This window comes from Prionailurus viverrinus, chromosome B1, assembly GCF_022837055.1.
Source record: "Prionailurus viverrinus isolate Anna chromosome B1, UM_Priviv_1.0, whole genome shotgun sequence".
NCBI classification, from domain to species: Eukaryota; Metazoa; Chordata; class Mammalia; order Carnivora; family Felidae; genus Prionailurus; species Prionailurus viverrinus.
The window spans coordinates 167431905-167455515 of record NC_062564.1 but is presented as its reverse complement, the minus strand read 5'-3'; the positions used below and the strand labels follow the sequence as shown (position 1 = coordinate 167455515).

The window sequence follows — 23611 nt, the reverse complement described above, 5'->3', positions numbered from 1 at the left end:
CTGGAAGTTGTTTCAAAAATATGCAGATGGTTGTAAGACTGTTACAAGACAAAGAACAGGATCAACCTATACGGTTTGATGTTTGGTAAAGTTATTAATATTTGGTGTTTGGTAAAGTTATTAATACTAATAAACCTATTGATATGGTCTTGGATCGCAAATTAAAGAATAAACATTTCAGTGCTTCATTGGTATTGTCTAAGGCATCAAGAAGGAAGCATTTGAAAAAAGTTTTGATGCTGAAGAAACATGATTTTGCAGAAGGTGACTTGATTTACTTCCCTTGTCCTCCCACTGAAATGATAGGCTATGCCAAATATAGTAGAGACAAATACAGTAGAAACAGATTCCATAGAGCTTTGGTGTCCCTCTACAATCTACGATATCATGGCAGAGTTCAGTTCCCTTAGCCTCAGCCAGGACTATAAAAAGAACCACATCATAAACACATGAGATATACACACACACACACACACACACACACACACGTATGTATACATATATATACATATATGTGTGTATATATACATACACATATGTGTGTATATATATGTACACACACACACCAAAGAAAAATATGAGTGAAATAACAGCATCTGTGTCGTTTATAAGATAAACTATGAAATATTTAAGAAAAAAATTGGAAATGTCGCTCAAGGGGATCACTTATTCAAACCTGAGATAAATTCGAAAGAGAGAGATCCCTGAAGATTGCTAAGCAGTAACACTGGCATTTTAAAAATCACGGAAGTTTAAAATAATTACTAACCAGTCATATTTGTTCCGTTTTTGTATTTAAAACATAGGAACACGAATAGGAGGAAAAAACAAAACAGACACTATCTTAGCACACTCATGATCTTATAACTTATTAAAACAACTCTCAGTGCTAAATTAATTCACGTGTTCCATTTCGTCTTTGATTTTCAGTCTTTAGAAGAAGGAGATGCACTTTAATTTTCATCTAAATTCTGAGGGTGCAGTATGAGTGTTATTAACACCATCATGATGTGACACACAGTACGAGGTAAAAAAAAATATTTGTTGAATAAATATTAGCTGAATCAGAGCAGCAGCTATACAAAAATGAGACTTTATCTCTAATATATGTACATGTACTTATCTACATTTTGTACATACCATAATTCTTTATGTCAATGTGCAACTGCATAAAATAGGCATAATGTGGGCCAAAGAGACCTCTGATAGTGTATTAAAAATGTAATTCTTGAAAATTTGGTCTTATTTTAATAAATTTGTGTCACTTTTCTTTTGCATCTTTACAACGGTTAATGGAAAGCAGAATAATTTTAAACACTACGGTTCTGATTTAAAATAATTTTCCATGCAGCATCCTCCCTCTCTCCAGAAACACCAAAAGTTCCCTTTGATGTATAAATTTTAAAAGTTGGAGAAATGTGTAAAAAAATACACCAACATGAGAGAAATAATCAAAAATCCCAATCCACATCATCAGAAAATCTGAACTGTCAGGATGTTATTAGGTTCAAATAAGATTTTGGCAATTCAAACTAAAAATAAGAATAACAAGAATAACTTTTCTGGCCACTCTACCTTAAATTTTAATGAAACTGGTGTCATCGATGTAGGCGCAGCCCTTTGTCAAAGGTAAAGAGGAGTCTCTTCTGTTGTCTTACAGAAACTGCTATTTACAACTATTTTTACATATGTACATATTTATAAATTTATAATTTAGAGTCAGATATTAAGGGGGAAATGTAGAACTTACAAGCACAATGTTTTTAAAGTGTAAAGTAATGTATACCGTACAAAGCATTTTTATTGCTTGCCTTCAAGCAAGGTGCATGTTCTCAGACTCTTACACACTTCCCTAAACTCTACAGATCTATGTTATATTTAAGTGTGTAGGAAAATAGGGAATCTTCCATTTCAATGTATAAAGTGTATGTGTTAAAACTATTTAGATGACAAGTAAGCTGTAATTGGAAGGGAATTAAAGAAATACATTTATTAGCTCATGTTAACAATTTTATTTTATTAAGGATTATGGATTACCTTTTGTGAGGGAACTTTTAATGTCAAGCCTGTCTTCACGGCAAATTCTGTTAATAAGATGCATTTGTGACCTTGGTATTAATACAGTCATGCAAAGCACATAATAGAATCACACTAAAACAAAGAAAATGAAAAAAATAAATTTAAACGAGGCAAAGGAATAGCAATTTTTGTTGTGATTTTGCTTATTTCCATAAGATACTTCTTTTATTGATTTTATGAACATACTTATTTATGCACTATACTGAAATACTGTACAAAACTGCAAGAAATGCCACTATTTGACTACTTATGTTTCTACAAAAACACCATCATAAAGGTGTATCTATTAGTAAAAGTCAACTAATAACTGCTAATGTAGATGTGAGTCAAAAGGATTTGGGGTTTGCCAAAAATCTTAAATCTAGGCATGAGACACAATTGTTAACTTCTATTAACATATTTCAGGGGCATAGAGAGTATATTTTAAATATTAAAAGAAAAATGAATTTTACCCATTAATATTTAGTAATTATATAAAATTGAAAATTGTGGTTTCTAATTTAGCTATGTGTGTGCACTCTAATTTAGTTAGTGTGTGTGTGTGTGTGTGTGTATACGTGTGTGCATGTTTATATTTGTGCATGTGAACTAATCCACAATCTGTTGGTGATGCTTTAAAGTTTCTGTTTAAAAATGTTCAACTCTTACCAAAACCTCTTCTGGTATACAAAGCTGTTGTAAATTTGAGTCAATGAAATTTAAAGTTGCAATTTACAAAAGCAGATTTACATAATTCTTATCTGAAAGCACTGCTTCAAGACAGAAAAATGTGCCAATTCACTGCCCTTTCCTTTGTAATTAGTGGCTTCTGAGTCCTGATGAAAAGAAGCCTTAAGGCAGAATTTGCAGTAAACAGGAAAGAAGAGAATCGTATAAGTGCCCATCTAGATACTGTGACACCTATGAATTCTCATCAGTGGGAGTTTTTGGCACAATTTTCTAATCCAATGTGAATGTTGTTCCACAGCAGCCAAACTGGATGCTTTTTCCAGTCTCCAGCACCAAGAAAATTTAGCTGATCAATTTCAATACAACACATACCTGGAAAGAGTAAGACACATTTGTCTTTTTTTTAATTTTTATTGTTTTAATTTAAGGTAGTTTCCAATGATTATAATACTCTGTAGGATTTGAATTTTACTTTCAAATAAACTCTGATGCTAAAATGTAATGGCCATGACATTCTGATAGTTATTAAATTCTAGGCATAATTAACATTCTGTCAGGAGTGACTCTTAACTATTTGAGCTTGTCATGCTGTAATATGTGCTATAGATGCTATACAGAGTAATTAAAAACTGATTTCAAATCTCTAGTTTTTCTTCTGATGTGTGCTAAGCTTCCAATTACACTAGCAGGGATTCTGAGCACTCATGAAGGGCACTGATGTGGCAGATACAACGAGTTCTGTGATTTAGAAGAATTCCCCTTGGAATGAAAACGTTATCTTACGTTATCGTTAGGCAACAGTACAAAATAGTTCTATTTAAGACTTAAATCAAAAGAGTTCATAAAGTGTGGTATAGGATCCCCATTTTCATCACAATTAGAACAGTAGGAAATGAATCAGGTCACGTGAAATCCACTTTGAACGAGTTCCTAGGGTAAATCTTTAAAAAAGGCAATGGCTCTTTGGGCACGGGGTGCTTTCTGCCTGCGGTTCCGCAAGTTAGCAAATGCGTGTCTCCATTAGAGGTCTACTGGTAAGCTATATAGCTATATACATACTGTACATGTTGGTTCACAGATTAGCAGTTATTAGTCAGACTGTACATAGCAAAACAAACAAAGTTGTATGTTCCTATACATCCCAAAGATCACCTGTGTCTAGATTCAAGGACTGACCCCTAATACAGGTTCTCTGTTTAAATACGTAGCCCAGTAAACTAAATTAAATGTACCAAACAAAACTGGGAAAACTATTCTAGACATTCTGTCAATTTTGCTAACACTGTTGAAGGTTTTCTTGGCTTCTGCTGGCTTGTTTTCCGGCTTCTTGTTGGGTTCTGGTGTGGTTGCACTCTTGGAGATGGTGGAGAGAACTGGGTCTTTTGAAAGATTCGGGGCGTAATTGGCAACAGCCACGGCGTAAGCATTGTTCTGTATCATGACAGAGGCTTTTTCTTTTTTCTATTGAAAAATACAAGAATTAACAGAATGTGGGTTGAGCCTGCCACTTAACATTTTCCAAACTCCAGTTCAAATTCTGCAGAAAAGCATCTTGATAAAAACATCATTATCAATTAGAAAGGTGACATTTAGGAAAATAAATAAAAGGAGTCCTAAAACCATGAGGAAATCCCCAGTGTAAAAATCAATGATACCATTTACCTGAAGAACCATGTTTTTTTGTTGTTTACATGGAAAACAATCAAAACCATAAATGTAATAAACGATGCAACATTTTGACTCTTACAAGTAGTTATTCGAATATTTGTTGAATGAATGAGTGAATGAATAAATGGAATGTAGAGATATTTTAACAAGAGAAATGATCATCTACAACATATAACCTCAATTTCTGAACAAAGAAATTTATCTTCTTGAACTAGATAACAGTATTTCTCTCCCTGGTGTCAAATGCTTTATTCATTTGGTGATAAACTAACCATATACGGGTGGCAGTGAAATAAATACTAAAAACACAGGACAAAGATAAAATACAAATTCTGCTTTTTGCCTAGCTCAACCACAAGCTGTTTCTCCTCATAATCCCCAGTTCAGTTCCCACCCGCTCTAATCTGGCTCACAATTATCTCCTGCCTGGACCAAATGAAATGTTTTGTGCTCTCCCAGCTTGGCTTGACCTTGTCCAATCATTAGACACACTGTAGTCACAGGGATTTTTTTCAAGACACAAATGGGATCACGTCACTCCTTAGCTTAAATCCCTTAAATACACTCTCAAGGTCCTGAGAATAAAATCAATACCTCTTACCATGGCTTCTTTTCTTTGTTATATACCAGTCCCAGGAAATAACTTCAGTTTTCAGAATATTTCCTTGTTTGGTACCTTTGGCCATGCCACTTCCTTACTTGAATTGCCTCTCTCCATCCTGCATTTCCTGTTATCAATCCCCTCTCATACTTTGGTCTTGGTTTAGTCTTTGTCCTCAAAAAGACCTTCCCAGCCACTCTATGCAGCACAGTCTTTTTGCCCATATGCATGCTTCACAGCACTCAGTTTACTTCCATCGTGGCATTTTTCAAAATGTATAAATTCTTTCTAGTGAGATTATTTGATTGACGTCTTCTTTTCTCATTAGAATCTAAGTTCAATAAAGGCTGGTGCTACATCTATCTTGTTTACCATTATAAACTTACACTTAGCATGGTGCCTTCTACCTGGTAGGCACATAATATGCAGCTGAATTAATGAACCTGGAAACATAAATAACATTTATCTGCATTTCTATCTAACATAAATGTCTTCTTAGTTATCTAAATGCAAACAAAATTGAGCCAGCTATGAATTATCCAAAACAGTGAAGAGTGTAAATCAACAGATTTAGAGGACGAATTGGCCTAGAACAGAATTTCAAATATCAATTATTTTCAATTAAGAATTCTCAAAATGTTCGGGGCGCCTGGGTGGCTCAGTCAGTTAAGTGTCTGACTTTGGCTCAGGTCATGGTCTTGCGGTTCGTGGGTTCGAGCCCTGCATCAGGTTCTGTGCTGATAACTTGGAGCCTGGAGCCTGCTTTAGATTCTGTGTCTCCCTCTCTCTCTGCCCCTCCCTACTCATGTTCTCTCTCTCTCTCTCTCTCTCTCTCATAAATAAACACTAAAGAAATTTTTTTAAAGAATTCTAAAAATGTTCAGGTAAAATGAGATAAGAAAGGTCCTCAGGGAGCCCAGAAGATCTAAAAACGGGCCTGGTTTTCCTGTCCTTTACTGACATCAGGTTTCTCCCTCCTCTCTTTCCCTAGCTGATAAGGCATTCTTCCAGATGTGGCTGGAGTATAAAAGGAAAGGGGTTGAGGGTCTACCACTATGAAAGCTATAAAACAGCTTTTCTTCTGCAATGGCACACAAAGTTCCCATGTTACAAATGCAGGGGAATTTCCAAGTATGTAACTGACAGAGAGATGGTAACACGTGCTGAACACTAGGATGTGTCAGGTGGAGGGTTAAGACTGACAGTATTATTTGTAAAAAAACATCACTACTGGGTAGGAGGTAAGTTCGATACTTAACCCCATGTTACAAATTTCAAACTAGAGGCTAAAGAGGTTTCGTGATACAACCAGGTCTCCTGTCTGTTAAGTGGCTGAAAAAGCACAAAAACTCCCATGTGTGTGACTTTAAACCTCTGCTTTAAATATCATACTATGTGATATTACTCTTTGGAGAAGGTGTTTGAAACTTGGGAGTACACTCTTTCCTAAATTCCTAGTTTATATCACGAGGTCAATCTTCTAAAAAGACCCTTTAAACCATAAAGTATGTAACATACAGGGTTTATATTATCATTATTTCGAATATACCTAGATATCATTTAAAGTAATCTCAAATGGCACTTATAGAGAATTTGGACTGACCATGAGAATATTCTTTAACCTCTACCTGCTTCAGCTTCTAGTTTGAAAACAGGGAGATAATTATACCAAAGCCATAATGAACCACTGTGAGAATTCAGTGCGCAAATGAATACTCAAGCCACATTGAAAAGCACAGTCTCTTAGCAGAGAGTAGGAATGGGTATAACTCAGTTACAAAATCTTGATTACTGGCTTACAAGATCCATTTATATCTTTGAAAGAAGACATAAACATTGCATGGAGGAACCCAAAAAAGGTATCTTGGAAGAGGGACATTTAAGTTAGGTCAGGATTTATGGTGCAAGGTTTAGACATTTTGACAAAGAAACATAAATGTAAATGTCCTTTGTTGCAAGAAGGGTGTACAGATAGACTTTGTACTCTCACCAGCACCCTTCCTGCCTGACTTAACACCCTTCAACTGTATACAAACCCACAGGTGATGCTAAATTATTTAACAAACTCTGAAGCAGGGGCCCTAACAAAACAAAACAGATACTCTGATCAACCTGAACAAACATTGGCTGTAAATACCCAGAAGGGCTGTGCCAGAATGTACCAGCCAAATATCACCCTCAAATATTTTTGTATGTGGCTGGGTTTTTTTTTCCATCCCAATACTGTGGATATTATCATAAGCAGTGTTAAAAATAATTTTAATGTGTATTTGTAACTTTTATTGACTTAACTACTAAGAATACAATTTCATTTTATTTTTTCTTCATTGTTCAAAGAATGGCTCCAATTTCTGAATATAAGTGTGAACTTCGGAGGCAAGCTTAGTACCTGACAAGATGATGGCTTGGCTTCAGAATGCTCTCTAGGAACTTGGAAACTTGATTATTTTCAGAACCAATAGCAAGCGAAAGTGCAAGAGTCCCGAGTACTATGTTTAGTCAAAACCCAGTGGTTGGCACTTGTGATTTCTTACCAATTCACTGAATGAAGCGCAGGGCACTCTCATGGTACCAAAACTTCTCAATTCTTAGCCATAGCCCAAGAAAGCCTTTCTGGCGTAGATCTTACAAAGTCTTACAAAGTTATAAAGTAACTCCCCTCAGTCCATTTGAAAGTAATTATCACAAATATACAGTAAAGCAAATTGCTATCTATTTAAAATTAAAATCATGTATCTAGAGAAAAAATACTATTGAATTGATAGCTGACTTACAGTTCTTAGATCTGCTAAAGCAGAGTATACAGATTAAGTCCCCATAATATATTCTATTACTTTTCTTTGTAATTCATAGATCTACTATTGATCGTACTAAAAAATATTAGTATGCTAGGCTATTACAGAAGATATCACCTTGCCGTATTCACTGCTAACTTCTACCCACTGCTATTTTCTAATAATTTTAAGTGACTCTTGAATGGCTCTGTTACCAATATGCAGATGACTGACCTAATACCTCTCACCAGAATTACCACCCATTATGTTTCATTAGACTTCTCTATCTACATATTCCATAGGTAATCAAAACACAAAATATCCAGAAATGATTACAGGTTACTTTCACTCCCAACCTAATTCTATACACTCTCCTTTATTCCCTAACCTGTGCATGATACCACAATTGAGCCAGGAGCTGATTACCAACCCATGCTGTTCCCCTAGTTAGATCCATTTTATACAAACTCAGCTCAAAATCACATGTATTGAAACATTACTTCTTACTGCAATAATTACTCTTTCCATGGGCTTCCACGACACCCTAGTGTCTGTCTCTACAGTGGCATGTATACTTCTCTCACTTATTTTTTTTCTTCCACTTGACTGTAAGCTGCTTGAGAGCACAGACTGCAATGCAGAGCTGCTAGCATAGTTCCTGGCACAGAAGAGGCTCAAAAAATGTTTGCTTTATCATGAATGACATGTACTAGAATGATCACTGGAACAAAAAAATATATATTTAGAAAGTATATGATATATACAAACATATAAAGCTATTTTGTAGAGTATAGTATTTATGAGATTCATAAAATTTAGATTCCCATAGTCTGTTCTGTAATTCTATTATGTAATTATCCTGAAAGTCCACAATTTTACCATTCCACATGTTTGTGGAAGTTGTTTTGCTTGTAATTGAGACTCATATTAAGTGGGAAGGGGAAAATATGGCTAATCACAAAATCAATAGATTATGTGTTTTTACACATTAATTGGGGAAAAAAGAGGAAAATATGCTACTATAGAATTTGTTGATGCTGCAGCTGAAGTGGAATGAAAAGTAAATACAGCACATACTAATTACATTTTCTATTTTTTTAAACAATGTTTTATAGGATTCAGAATATTCTGAGTTTATTACTTCATTAGAATGTCTGAACACATGTAAAATTTCAAGTCTGGAAAATTCTTGATTGTAGAAATCAAAATGTCTTACACCATGGGGCAAACCAGTTTCAGCTTCCTTAGAGTAGTAGATAAAATAACGTGTTAATAACTTGAGCAAATGCTCTTGCTAAAATATAGACATCTGTTAGCATAGTGACCTGGGATATGAATAAAAATAATAATCACATGGTTGCAGAATTGGAAAGAATCGCAGATATTGTCCTTAGAATAAGGAAAGGGAGCGCTCATAAATGTAACACTAGATAAGACAGACTTTGGAAAAAACCCAAGGTTGCCAGAGTGGCAAATCTATGCTCTTTCTATATACCATGTTGCTTTTTTTACAGTCATTGTGGCTACTAGCCAGCCCATTTCTTGTAAAGCAACAACATGCTCCTGGGTCAGATAATGCTATTGTTAACTGTCTGCTAACCATCCTGACTGAGAAAAGTGATACTTACAGAAGATTGTTTGAAGGTTATACAGTCCATCCACTTCTCTAAGTACTCTAAAGTCTTTCCTTGGATTAAATTGGGCCATGAGAAAGCTATATACTTGGACCATATTAGCTTAGCTCCTTGAAGAATTGCCTTCACTGAGTTGTATGTTAATGTAATGCCTTCAGCTTTTATTGAAGGGGACTACAAGAGACATCAATATGAAATTCATTACTGAGTTTATTGGGAAAATGTTGACATTACTTTCAATAGTACCCAGCTTTCCCTAATATAAAACCCATATGATACTGTTTTAAAGAATTCAATGTCGGAAAATATTTTCTCTAAGAAAATCTATGCTTCCATTTTTTGATTACAAATAAGAGTAACTCCCGCCCCCCACCCCATGGTTTACTTTGGCAGCCAAGAAGCTCAGAATTTAAAGCTCAACTCCTCTAGCTATGGACTATAGCTAATGTTCTGGCCCAAACGGTGGACACATTTGCATTGTATTTTCCTTCATCCTGATATCTTACTTCTATTTATATTTTATTTTATAATAGTTAAGTGCATGCATTCTTTTGGTAAACTGCCTGAAATGCTTTTGGAACAAGGCAGGGTGTTGAAAAACGCAAATAAATGAAGAAAACACTTGAAATGTGATGTTTTCTATGGATTGCATGGAGTGAATCACAAAACAATGGCACATTTCATGTTAGTTTGCATACTATGTTGCTAAATCTTTTTTTTTTAATTTTTTAGTGTTTATTTATTTTTGAGAGAGAAAGAGAGACAGAATTGGATCTGGTAAAGGGCAGACATAGAAGGAAACATAGAATCATAAGCAGGCTCCAGGCTCTGAACTGTCAGCACAGAGCCCGACGCGGGGCTTGAATCCATGCACTGTGAGATCATGACCTGAGCTAAAGTCGGTCACTTAACCGACTGAGCCACCCAGGTGCCCCAACTAAGTCTGTGTTTTAAGTAATTTAATATATGATGTGTTTGCAGAGAATATGCTTTTCTTGGCCAGTGTAGAACCACTGACTCAGATTTAGAAATGGAATCAGTCTCAAGAGATTAGAGTTATTTATTCTTTAAATTTAATTCAAATAAATTATGTGCTAACTATTATTCCAGGTTATAGCAGAGAAAATGATGAGTGTGACAATACTACTATCTTCTTAGACCATGTAACCTAGTGTTAGAAACACAAATTTATGATAAAAGTATAATTTACTAAGGTCACATAAAATGAATTTGTGTCAGGTACTGCAGAAAGATAATAGAGGGCAGTAATTGGATTCACTGAGAAAGTTTCAGTGTTAAGTAAAATCAGATGGGTATTAAGAAAGAAGTAGGAATTCATCAGTTACAGAAGGAAGGAGGGGGCATTTTGGTAAGAGGAATCTAATGTCATGGAGATGTGTAGCAGCATGGATATTGGGGGATGGGTTAATGGCTAGAGGAAGAACACAAGCATGGACTTCAGATCTGTGTTCAATCTTGGATGTACCACTTATTAGATGTGATCCTGAGTAAGTAACTTTATGGGAACAAATCTATGGTTTCTCATCTCTTTTTTTTTTTCCTTAAGGTTTTTATTTATTTGTTTGTTTATTTGAGAGAGGGATAGAGCATGAGCGGGGGAGGGACAGAAACAGAGGTAAGGAGAATCCCAAGCAGGCTCTGCTCCATCAGCACGGAGTCGACGTGGGGCTGAAATTCAGGAATCAGTGAGATAATGACTGAAGCCAAAACCAAGAGTCGGATGCTTAACCAACTGAGCCACCCACATGTCCCTGCAGTTTCTCATTTCTAACACAGAGATATTCCTAGGCACATGGTGGTAATGCACAATGAATAATAGTAGTAATAACTTGAGCAAACGCTCTTGCTAAAATATAGACATCTGTAAAACAACAAGTAACTCAACATGTGAAACAAACTTATGAGAAAGTTATGTACTTGGACGATATCAGCTGACCAACTTGAAGAATTCATTAAAGAGTTCAATAATTAGCATTAAGATTTCAACAATTCACTGAAGAGCTGAAAAATGACCCTAGCACTAATGTAGAGGATGGACTGGAGGGAGACATGATTAGAGACAGTGTTCTCAGAGAACACTGAGCAAGGGCATAGTCCATGAAAGGACAAGAAAATAGGCACCATGTGATGACAGGTTAGATGTTAAGGGGTATTTCCAAATTGTTGGTATGTGAGATTAGGTTTTGCCAGAGATTTAAAAAAGGAAATGTGGGCAGGGGAAATATACAAAATCAATTTAGAAGCTTTTATCTTTGTTTGTTGTATATTTATTTAAAAAAAGATATGTAAAGATTGAGATAGTAGAGTCATATAGAAATGCCTAGGGAATAGGATGGATATATGATCCCAGAACTTAAAAGAAAGGTATGGGGTACAGTTATAGATACTATAAAAGCATGAGCTGTAGATTTGATTGGGCTGTATTTTATTCATTCAGACCATATTTACTGAGCAACTGATACACACAAGACCCAGTGCAAAAGGCCAACAGTGAATGATTTACTGAAATAAACACGGACATGTTATAATGATCAGTGAAGGAGATGAGGCATTATATACAATTACAAACTGTAATAAAGGATTTAATGTAAAAAATCAGGGTGCTAGACACACTTAAATGGGACTGAATCATTTCGGGGGTGCAGGGTTCAGAAATTTCCTGAAGATTGACATTTGTTCTCAGGACGAGTAGGATTATCTATTTGGGGACAGTAAATGGGTGGACACTGTTTAGTGTTGTAGACATTCCCACAAATACTATCTATAAAACCCTTAAAGTGAGAATCACATAGTGAATAGTAAAACCAAAAACAATAAAATAAAGCCAAATGACTGTCTTTGGGGGTAAACAAGAGCAGATGTTAGGGAGACAGGATCTACTGTGAACTCGGGCAGGGACTCTCAGAATAGAATGAATAAAGGCAGCTGCCAGGCCAGGATTTGAGGGCAGGAAGTTGCTATTCGAAGGCTTCTTGTAAAGAAATGCTGCTGACTTGCACCTGAATGGAGTTCTGAAGCCCAACAATATTCAATGGGTTGAATGGGGATCCCTTGAGAAAAATGAAAAATTATTATCTGTTCTGAAAATGTGGAGGTTATTGGTGTTCGTCAGTTACAGGACAATACATGAAAAGGAAATCAGATTACAGTGGGCTGAGAATTAAATTGAAAGTGAGAACACAGACATGGTAGCACGGTTTTCAAAAAGCTTGAATTGGAGAAGAAGATGGTAGAATCTGAAGATGGGGGAATGGGTGACATAGGATCTAGAGAGAGTTCTTGCCTCCATGGTTAATGAAACAGAGTAAGCATACTCCTTACTGAAAGGAAGGAGGCAGCTGGAAAGGAGAAGATGGCCTTGATGAAATGAGAAGAAAACAATAACTGATGCTTCAAGGCTGAGAAAAGAACAAGAGAGAAAGAGATCGAGAGCTGCAGTGGAAGAATTAGTCTTGGGCAAGTGGAAGAATGTTGGTTGTGAGGGAAGCTTCCAGAAGAACTTGGGGGATTTCATAATAAGACACTTTCTGTATATGGAAAGGAATAACAACTGGAGATAGAACATTTGATCCAGCACTACACTTTTAGAGTGATAAGGTTTTGTAATCTAATGTCACACCTGAGGCTAAAAGTAGTAAAACATCTTGTCCAAGATCACAGAGCACAGTAGGTAGGCTATGTCTTCTAACAGAGGGCTCAAATGTAGCTTGAATATGAATGGAGTGGATTTATGTATTTGCAAAAACTAACTTTCAAGATCAGCAGAGTGCAATCTACATACAAATTGTATGTTAAATGTGTATTTCCTTTTTCAAACATACGCTAGTGGTATGCATCTTTGAGTCATTATTATTCTTATGATGCAAATTAATACTTGCCAGTTTACAAATGTTTAAGAACTTTTCATATGCTCTTTCTATTGACAGATGACTGAACTGCATTGACTTATGATACCAACTTCGAAAGCTGAGGACTTTTTCCAGTCTGATAAAACTGGAAGGACACCGATATGGGCAGTGGACAAAAATTCTATAATTCAAATAAATTATCATTTTCCACTTAAAAAAATTTCTTCCTAAGGAAAACTAAAGCAGAGAAGCCTGAAAGTAGACTGCACTGAAATTTTTTTTCAGGCAGATGTGCTAGTTTGGGGCACTCGATTTCCTTTCAGTCCTAAGAATGTGGTTATTTCCAAGGTAAGTTTAGGAAGCACCTCCCAAAATTCATTTGAATCATGAAATTGGGTTGAGTACCCGCTGATAAATTCACCATTGTAAAGACTGAACATTCCTTCCGTGAAGGCAATGAAGTTTTTCCTTGGTGTTACAAGTGCAGACTTCATAAAAGAAACTCTTAGATTCTTTATTCAACAAAAAATTCTCAAAGGCCTAGCTATGGAAAAGTAAGAACAAGCAACGTGCCTGATACAATGTTCCCTTTAAATTAACCACTGAATTCCAACCACTTAGGACTGAAATAATACAACATTTGTTAGCTGTTTTCTTGCAGATGAGACCCAAACATCAATGATTTTGTCCTGGATTTATCTTTGCTCTGTGTGATTTGATATGTGGTTTGACTTAATTCCAGCATTCCTCAGTACTAGGTAATTGTTTTTAGAATGCATCATCATGAATGGGTTTTTTGCATTTATAGGTACTTCTATTTTCCAAGTACAGGGAGAAGGTATTTTATTTGATATGCCAAATCACAATGTCAATTTGATATGCCAAATCACAATGTCAATTTGATTGGCACCCTCATAGCATTAAAAAGTGATATATCAATGAATATCTATATGGAGAATTTACCACAAACCACTATTTATCTTTTGTGACATATTTATAAACATGTCTGGCATTTATAAATACATCTGGCATTTCACCTTCAAAAAAAGTTAGTATGAAAGCGCATGTGTAACTAATATAACTAAAAAGAAGTAATTGCATAGATAGCAATGAAAAAGCAGTACACTATATGGAAAATGAAAACACAAATCAATAATAAAATGTAATGGAAATGCTGAAATAACCTAGAAGTTAAGCATAGAGAGCTAATTGGATTCCCTTTAATATTTACTCAGTGGCTGTTAGTATGCAAAACGTTGCTTATAAAATGAAATAAACCAGCACTTATTAAAACTTACAGTTTACAAAATTAGGAAAAAGAGCAAGACTTTTAAATTATAACATCAATCATTTGTATGCTTAAACTGCAATATGGTTCTAGAAATGAGAAAAAATTATATTTAAATAACTGACAAAGAAGTAAAATCACCAAGTATGTTATTCCAAATTTAATGGAAGAAACATTTTAATAGATATATTGTTAAAAAGGAGCCTTCCAAGTAGAACTTAACTATTAAGAATACTTTATATCTCACTGTGATACAGCCAAAGCTTCCTCTTAATGCAGATGAATAATAATCCATTAAATAAGAAAGGGAACAGATGTTACATTAATGCTCAAAACTTCCACTAGCTTCAGTACTTGAAACCTAAAAATGGACACCAACAATTCCCAAAGAAAGTAATCTTAAAAACAAAGGAGTCTCATAGACTACATGAGCGACTTAAACTTTCTGAGCATTCCAGCACCTAAGTACTTACTCCATACAACATGGAAGAGATAACAATGCCGCTTGAACCTTTCTATCCAAGCAACAGCGATGAGGGTAGGTGAAGAGTAACTCAACTGCTGATAGAGCCCGAGATTCTACAACAGGTAAATTAAAGTCCACTTTCTTTTCAAATCTCTTTATTATAAAGCAGTGTGGTATTTCAGAGCATGAACTTCATGGTCAGATCTGCCATCACATATAGCTACTAACTTGTTGTGTGAGCTTGGGCAAGTAAATAACTTCACTAAGCCTTAGCTCCTTCATCAGAAAAATGAGAATTAAAAAGAGACACTAGTCATAAAGTTGTAAAGATTACGTGATAGAACATATGTAAACAACTTAGCACAGTGCCTGACACACAGTCAGAGCTCAGCAGATGCTAGGGAGTGGTTTCAACAGAAGTCATACTCTAACAAGCACTCCTAAAGGATTTCAGGCAAAAGCATACTTTAAAAGAAATATGATTCACACACACACACACACACATAAAATTTACATTTGAATGTTTTTAATGTCAATTTTTAGGAACATGTCTGTTATAAACTAAATCTGTTAGGGGATTCTCACTTACCTTGTCATTGACTACACTCTTCCCATCCCAAGCCCATCCTCTTTTGGTGAAGTAGTTAACAGTTGCAAATTCAATTAGGGCAGAGAACACAAATGCATAACAAACAGCAATAAACCAGTCCATGGCGGTTGCATAAGCCACTTTGGGGAGGGAGTTCCGAGCACTGATGCTTAGAGTTGTCATTGTTAGAACAGTTGTGACTCCTGCAGAAAGACAGGAACCAAAAACATCAACAGATACAAGACAGCATTGGAAATATTCTTTTTTCAAAGTTACTTTCACTGCCACTGTATCCACTTAAAAAAAAAAAAAACTGGAAGAACAGAGCAAAGTTAATTATCACAAATGGCTGTTATAATTCTTGAAGTAATAACTCTGAAATGCTTTAAGTTTTCATTTTTGTTGTTATGAATCTCCTTTTTCTCTTTTGAATACTGTGAAGGGTACAAAGGTGGTGATAACTGAAGTAGAATTTCCTATGAGGAAAGTAGGTACTTTAAATTGATCCATCGTGCATTAACCTTATTTTTAAAAATCCCACACAAAGCCTCACATGCATTTATTCATCGTTTATTTAAAACACGCTAAGCAATGGACCAATCATCCACACCAGTGATCACAATGGAACTATGATTAAGAAGTTCTTCATTCTAAGTATAGCTACCTAAATATGAAATTAATTCTGGATCGCTTAGCGTCATGAGGACATAATTTCTTTCATAACGAAGCTTAGAATCTATAGAAAATAAAACAAGCAACTAAACCCTAAATCTTATAAAATGCAAATCACTACACTTTAAGGAATATTTTATACCCTGTTCATTTAAACTTTTTTTTTTTCAACGTTTATTTATTTTTGGGACAGAGAGAGACAGAGCATGAACGGGGGAGGGGCAGAGAGAGAGGGAGACACAGAATCGGAAACAGGCTCCAGGCTCTGAGCCATCAGCCCAGAGCCTGACGCGGGGCTCGAACTCACAGATCGCGAGATCGTGACCTGGCTGAAGTCGGACGCTTAGCCGACTGCGCCACCCAGGTGCCCCATACTCTGTTCATTTAAAAAATAATTTAGTTCCCTTCACTGCAGAGCTTTTCTGCCAGTAGTCAGGGAAGTCATAATGATTAAGTAAAAAGAAAGCAATAACTCAGGAGGTAAGCTGTAACATCAGCAGTCAAATGTCTGCAATTACCTGTTTTATCAGAGATCCAATAGAAGTTTAATTTCGTACATAGAGGACACATTAAATTAAAAGAGTTAAAATGTTAAAGAAACGTTCATTCATATGTTACAGTTGTATACTATTGTATTTTTTGCTTTCCCTGAGGATAAATAAAGCAGCTTTTTCTTCTCATCTGCAATAGAGTTAGGAATTCAAAATAGCAGTGAGTCTTTCATCATGAGTGAATGCATCTAGGAATATGATGGTAGTAGTAAGAATAAAAGGTAGAAAGGTAAATTTACTTCACCTGCTACTAAGTCAATATTAAAAAACACATTTACAGAAACACACTGCCCTTTCATGTCTCAAAGTGCAAAGTTTTAGACGACTGTGAAGATGTATTCTTTTGAGAACTGGGTACAGGAGAATACTTAAACAGAAAACAAGACAGATAAAACCACACATATCCACAAGCAAAACCACATCTTCCCTAACGCATGTGCTTGCACAAACACATGCATGCGCACACATGTACACACACACATGCAAAATATAGCAATGCAAATGACAAATCAATACAGGAAAATATATTTAACTTCCTTAGCAGTTGAGGAAATATAAACAAAGTGATAATGAGATGCCTTTTTTAATTTTCTTTTTTTTTACATTTATTTATTTTTGAGAAACAAAGTGAGACCAAGTGTGAGCGGGGGAGGGGCAGAGAGAGAAGGAGACACAGAATCTGAAGCAGGCTCCAGGTTCTGAGCAAGTGATCAGCACAGAGCCCGACGCGGGGCTCGAACCCACAAACTGTGAGATCATGACCTGAGCCGAAGTTGGATGCTTAACTGACTGAGCCACCCAGGCGCCTCAAGATGCCTTTTTAAAACAATATAGTCACCAAAATATTAGCAAACTTCAAAAGATTTATACTACGCTAGTGTTGAAGAGAATGTCGGCAATGGGCATCCTTTCTGAATAGGGATTACAAATTGGTGTCATACCTAAGAAATTGTTACCTAATTCAAGGTCATAAAGATTTAGGGACGCCTGGGTGGCTCAGTTGGTTGAGCGTCCGACTTCATCTCAGGTCATGATCTTGTGGTTCATGGGTTCAATCCCTGCGTTGGGCTCTGTGCTGACAGCTCAGAGCCTGGAGCCTGCTTTGGATTCTGTGTCTCCCTCTCTCTGCCCCTCCCCCACTCACGCTCTGTCTCTCCCTCTCTCAAAAATAAACATTAAAATTTTTTTTTATTTAAATGTATTTATAGGTATTTTAGTTTTACTATTTTAATTTTTTTAACGTTTTATTTATTTTTGAGAGAGAGACAGAGACAGAGCATGAGCAGGGGAGGGGCAGAGAGAGAGGGAGACACAGAATCCGAAGCAGGCTCTAGGCTCTGAGCTGTCAGGGCAGAGCCAGATGCAGGACTTCAACTTGTGAACCGCGAGATCATGACCTGAGCCGAAATAAAGAGTTGTACGCTCACCGACTGAGCCACCCAGGCACCCCTAGTGACTTTTCTTAACTTATTCTGTAAAGTCTGATTCTTTTTGTTTGGGGCCACTGAGTTCTTTGGGATTTTGTTTGTTTTAGCGTAGTGGCTATCTGATGATTAGACAGTTTTCCTTAAATACCTGGAACAAAAAATTTCCTCAGTCTTTGCCAAGTGGCTCTGTTTGCAGGTTGGGATATGTCTTCAACTTTCAGCCAGGTAGTTTACAACCCTGCTTTAGCATACATACACCTTCTGCTTCTGTAGGGCCTCAAGAGGTGAAAGTTTAGGGCTTTCTCGGGTCTTTTTTTTTAAATTTTTTTTAATGTTTATTTATTTTTGAGACAGAGAGAGACAGAGCATGAATGGGGGAGGGTCAGAGAGAGAGGGAGACACAGAATCGGAAGCAGACTCCAGGCTCTGAGCTGTCAGCACAGAGCCCAACGCGGGGCTCGAATGCATGGACTGTGAGATCATGACCTTAGCCGAAGTCGGACGCTTAACTGACTGTCTCGGGTCTTTATTGAGTGTTTACAAAGCTCTGTGTATACACGTGGACTTTTAGATTCCAAAATACATGTCAGTGCTTTTGAAACTACTTTTGTACAATTCTTCCTTAGCCCTTCCTCTCAAACTCTTTGGTTAGACCATTGTTTGTCCCAAATGTTATCCATCACCTCAGGCAGAAGCAACTAAAACATCTGCCTATAAATACTTTCAGTGACATCTCCCTGGTAGCAACTTTTGCACCAGGAGAATTCTGAGTCAGGTAACATACAAAGACAAGCTTTTTGCAAATGTCTTCCAGGGAGGCACCATAAAGTGCTGATAATACTTTCTGAATGAGCCCCATTTCCTCACCCTAATACCAGGAGGCTTTTATTTGGAATTTTGTACTCCACCATTTTTGCTGGTATCTACCCTGATCCCCAGCAGTTCTTCTAGATGGGGCAGGGCAGTATAAAATACCGGTGAACTGTACTGTTATGTCCTCCGATGGCCTCCCAGTCACATGGCCTGGGTTTGAATCCTGGCTCCAATACTCGCTGTTTTTCTGTGACTTACAGCAAGTTCCTCAACTATTACTTTCTTCAAATACAAAATGGAATTATAAACTCTACCTTCTTTAGAGGTACGCTGTGATGGTTTAGTATGAACTTGGCATAAAATCTGGCACATCATAAGTGTGCAGGAAATGTCAGCTACTTTAATTCTTTTTTGTTATCACTACTGCTATTAGAAATGTCTCTTACTGAAATGACAGCAGGAAAATATAAAACGATAAATGATACACAAGACTCTTCACATGAACACACCTTGTAAAAGTAAAAAGGTGGCAACCATTGGCATATTCATTGATTAGGAAGTAGTTTAATAAATTGTTGATTACCTACACTAGGAATAGCACAACAATATTACAAAGAGTAAAGCAGGGCTGTTAATTCATTGCAAATGTATCTACCGTACATTTTGCTTAAAAATAGTTCATGATTCAATTTTCATGAAAATATCTGCACTTGGATTTGTGTATCAATATAGATATACCTGTATGAGCTTAGTAAATAGAACATAAAATGAAAAAGGACACTTCAGTTACCACTTTGGGGAAGAAAGTGTTATGTGGTCTGGATGGATAAAATAGAAAATGGACTTGTGACTGATTTTTTGTTGTTTCATTTCTTTGGTATTTTACTAGACAAGCATGAAAGAATACAATCTGTAAGGATATAATCTAAGACGGTAATATTAGTTACTTGGGGAATTAACATTGGAGGCAATTCATTTTTTTATTTTTTCCTTTTTTCTTGCAGTGAACTTGCTTTGTTTTTGCGATAAGACAAAAAAAATACAAGATTTTTAATTTAAAGAAGGGATACCTGATGACATTTATCATTTATAATTCAAGTGTGAATTTCTGGGAATGACTGATCATTACATGAATGTTGACTAATTTAAAGTAGGTTAATCAAAAAATGCAAAGTTCAAATTATGGCAAACCACAAATTTAACTATGATTCTAATTCTACACTGCTAGTTTAAAATTAGATCTGGGTCTAGTCATTCAAACTACTAAAACATTCTAGCAGTTCAATGAGTCTACTATGAGGTTATTTTTCACCATATTCAAATCTTCCCTATATCTAATTTTTTTCTTTCATCTGACTGTGTAAACTTGACAATAAAATTGGTAACACTGACTATGAGTTTCTACCTTTCCCCCCCTTCCCCTTTTTTTCTTTTCACTGGAAGGGTGTGGTTCTCATATGCTAGCTTTCCTGCCTGCTAGTTCAGCCTCGCCTGTTCCCATGACACTATAAATAGAAGATCTGGGCATTAAAAAAAGAGGTGCACTTACTTGGTAAGCTCAGACCTTCCACATGCCTGTCTGCCAACAATAGGCATTTTTCTATACCTACTAGGGCCTCCAAAAATGAATGTTCCCACATTTTTTACCAGACGGTCTCTTTCTTTATCTCCTCTGTGTGACTACCATAACTCAATGCTTCCTTGGGAGGCCTAAGTTTCTTTCTCAGTGAAACAAAAGGCAAATAACTTACAGTGTTTTAGCACTAAAATTCAATGCATATATGTGAAATGTGTCATCATTCCCCACACATAGACAATATCTGACATACAGTTCTTTGATATTCAGGTTTCATTCTATGTTAACATTTCTTATGTAAGGTTAAGTGCCAAGACCTGAACTCAGGAGCTGAACAAATAGCATCAAAGTAAAGGAACACCAAGTGTTGGCTGCAAATATGTGCTGAGAGTATAAAATCAAATCGGGGGGGTCGGGGGGGGGGCGGTGATTTCAGCACAGAGACTGACACTGTGAGCTCCACAGCCAGATGCCTAAATCTTAATCTTGTGAACTTGGGGGACATTCCCCAGCCCCTTTGTTCCACAGTATCCTCATTTGTGAAGTGAAGATTATGAATAGTGTTTTCCCATAATGTTGATACAGTGACCAAAGAGTTACTGCATGTGAACCAGTGTCTCTATTATAAAAAGGTGCCTCAGTGCATGTGCAGAAAAATATTACCCTGAAAGCAAAATCAAGACAGATTTAAATCAGAGAAATGAAATGAAATGAAATGAAATGAAATGAAATGAAACAAGATGAAATGAAGCAAAATCGATACGATACGATACGATACGATACGATACAGTCCTCCTTTAGACTTTCATCCCCATCAGATGTTGTGTGTGAGTGTTTGTGGTTGGGGTGTGGGGTGGAAGTCTTGGAAACCAAACGGCGCAACCGCAATAGGACACAAATGTAAAATTGTGTGACACCACCTGCTGGTTACTGGCAGAAATGGCAGAAAAAACAACCAGACATTCTGAAAACAAAAGTGCTAGATTTGTTTTTTTTTTTAGCACTTACAAATAGAGTAATAAATGCACTTATTTTATTTTTAAGGTTGCAATTTTAACTCGTGACTGTCCTACATCTGAAGGATAAAAACACTGAAATTTTGTGTTAGGTGCAGAAATGAGAACTTAGATAACATATCTTGCCATAAGCCTAATGAACTCAAACTCCACTAAATTAAAATTTGTGAGAATTTAGAAACCATCAACTATAATCTAGAAGAAGATGTCTGAAAGGACACTTTTAGTGTGCACAATATTGTGAAAGATTATAACTTTTTTTTTTTTTTTTTTGCTTACCTGAATGTATCCTGGACTTAATACATTTAAAACTCACATCTCTCTACCCAATCCTTTTCTTCCTGAAGCCATTTTTCTCGGAGAAAGGCCCCTATGACCTAAAGGAAGCCATTTTCATATTTGAGGTTGAAGCTGCAGTGACATGAATGTTTTCTCAGTTTGAGCAATTTGTCAGTCTAGGCAACATATTATTTCCTCTACCTAGGATCCTTCCCCCTCTTTTTTAAGAATACCTAATTATCATTCCTTCCCTAAGTACGTTACTGAGTGCCTACTCAACGCCAGTTATTTTTGCAGGCACTGGGAACACAGCAACGAACACGAGTGCAAAGATTCCTGCACTTCAGAGCGCACACTCCGCTAATGCATTCTGCAGGATTTCACCCCTAAAGGCACCTGTGACCTGGTCCTATGGCTACCTCCATCACGTTGTGTCCTTGAATTTTCTGTTGGTTTACATGACTGCATCCTTCCAGTGAACTACATGGAGTAGAGCCTTGTTCGTTGTCTTCTCCCCCAAAAGTAAAAGGGTGCTCAGCAGAGAGTAGGAGGCCATCAAATAGTTTCTAAATGAATTAATACATATTTACTGAAACTACGTCTCCAATGATCTGCAACTGATAAGCATTAACTTCATTAGGATACCTGCAAGAAATCTATTCCTTCTTTTATAACACACATAAACATTTAGTCCTCATTTTGTGCTACATATGGTAGAGCTGTGAATGGAATGTGAGCAAAGCCACAAAAAGATAAAAGTTAAAATATATATATTTTTTAAAAGAGCACAAAGTAACCTAACATCACAACTGGGCAAGGTCTATGATGGACTGTAATCAAGTGATCTACCTAGACTGGGAATTTGAAGTAGGCTTCGCTAAGGAAATAAGGGGAAAAGTTAAAGCGGTCACCAGGCAAGGGAAGATAATGCTAGACTGGGGAAATAGCATGCATAGGAAGCCGGGGACATAAGGAAAGCATTTAAGAGAAATGAAAAGAAGCCTGGAAGGCAGGAAGACAGATTACAGTTTCATGGAAGATGAGGCCAGAGCGGGAGGTAGGAGCCAGATCATTCAGAACCTGTTGGATGGTGTTAAGGTAATCTAACTTCTCATCAAGAGCAATGGGAAACCATTATACTGTTCATTTTAAGCAGGGTAATGGCATGATCACTTCTTATGTAAGATCACTCCTTTTGATTCTTAGAGCTTCCAATTCTTTACTTACATGACTGATCTCTTCGTGCATGTTGTTTATTTTTTCCAGTAGGGACATTAACAGACTTAACAGATTCATCTTAGTTATTTTTAATTCCTTGTTTAATCATTCCAACATCTCTGTCATAACTGAGTCTGGTTCTGCGGTCTGCTTTTCCTCTTCCAACTGGTTTGATTTGTATTTTTTCCTTTTGGCATGCCTTCTAATTTTTCTTCATCTGCCCTCCCACCCCCAAGTTTTATTGAGATATAATTGACACACATCCCCGATACTGTCTCGTTGAACTTTGACCATGTTCATTTGGGTAATGGAAACTGAGATAAACAGACGTTTAGTGCAGGATTTATGTCAGTCTGGCTATAGGGTGGCTGTGTTTAGTGTTTGCTAAACACTAGTGTTTAGTGTTGGCTATAGGGTTAGTG

General features: G+C 36.5%; 1 protein-coding gene across 1 annotated transcript in view; it reads right to left on the bottom strand.

Annotated features, from left to right (window-relative positions):
• Positions 1–2393: 2393 nt before the first annotated feature.
• Positions 2394–23611, bottom strand: part of GABRA2 (gamma-aminobutyric acid type A receptor subunit alpha2) — a 121945-nt gene continuing 100727 nt past the window's right edge. The window contains exons 9-11 of the mRNA XM_047856131.1: positions 15638–15840; positions 9420–9599; positions 2394–4209 (exon numbers count right to left, since the gene is read on the bottom strand). Of these exons, the coding sequence (XP_047712087.1) occupies positions 3913–4209; positions 9420–9599; positions 15638–15840 (680 nt within the window). The 3' untranslated portion in view covers positions 2394–3912. The remainder of the gene's footprint in view (positions 4210–9419; positions 9600–15637; positions 15841–23611) is intronic.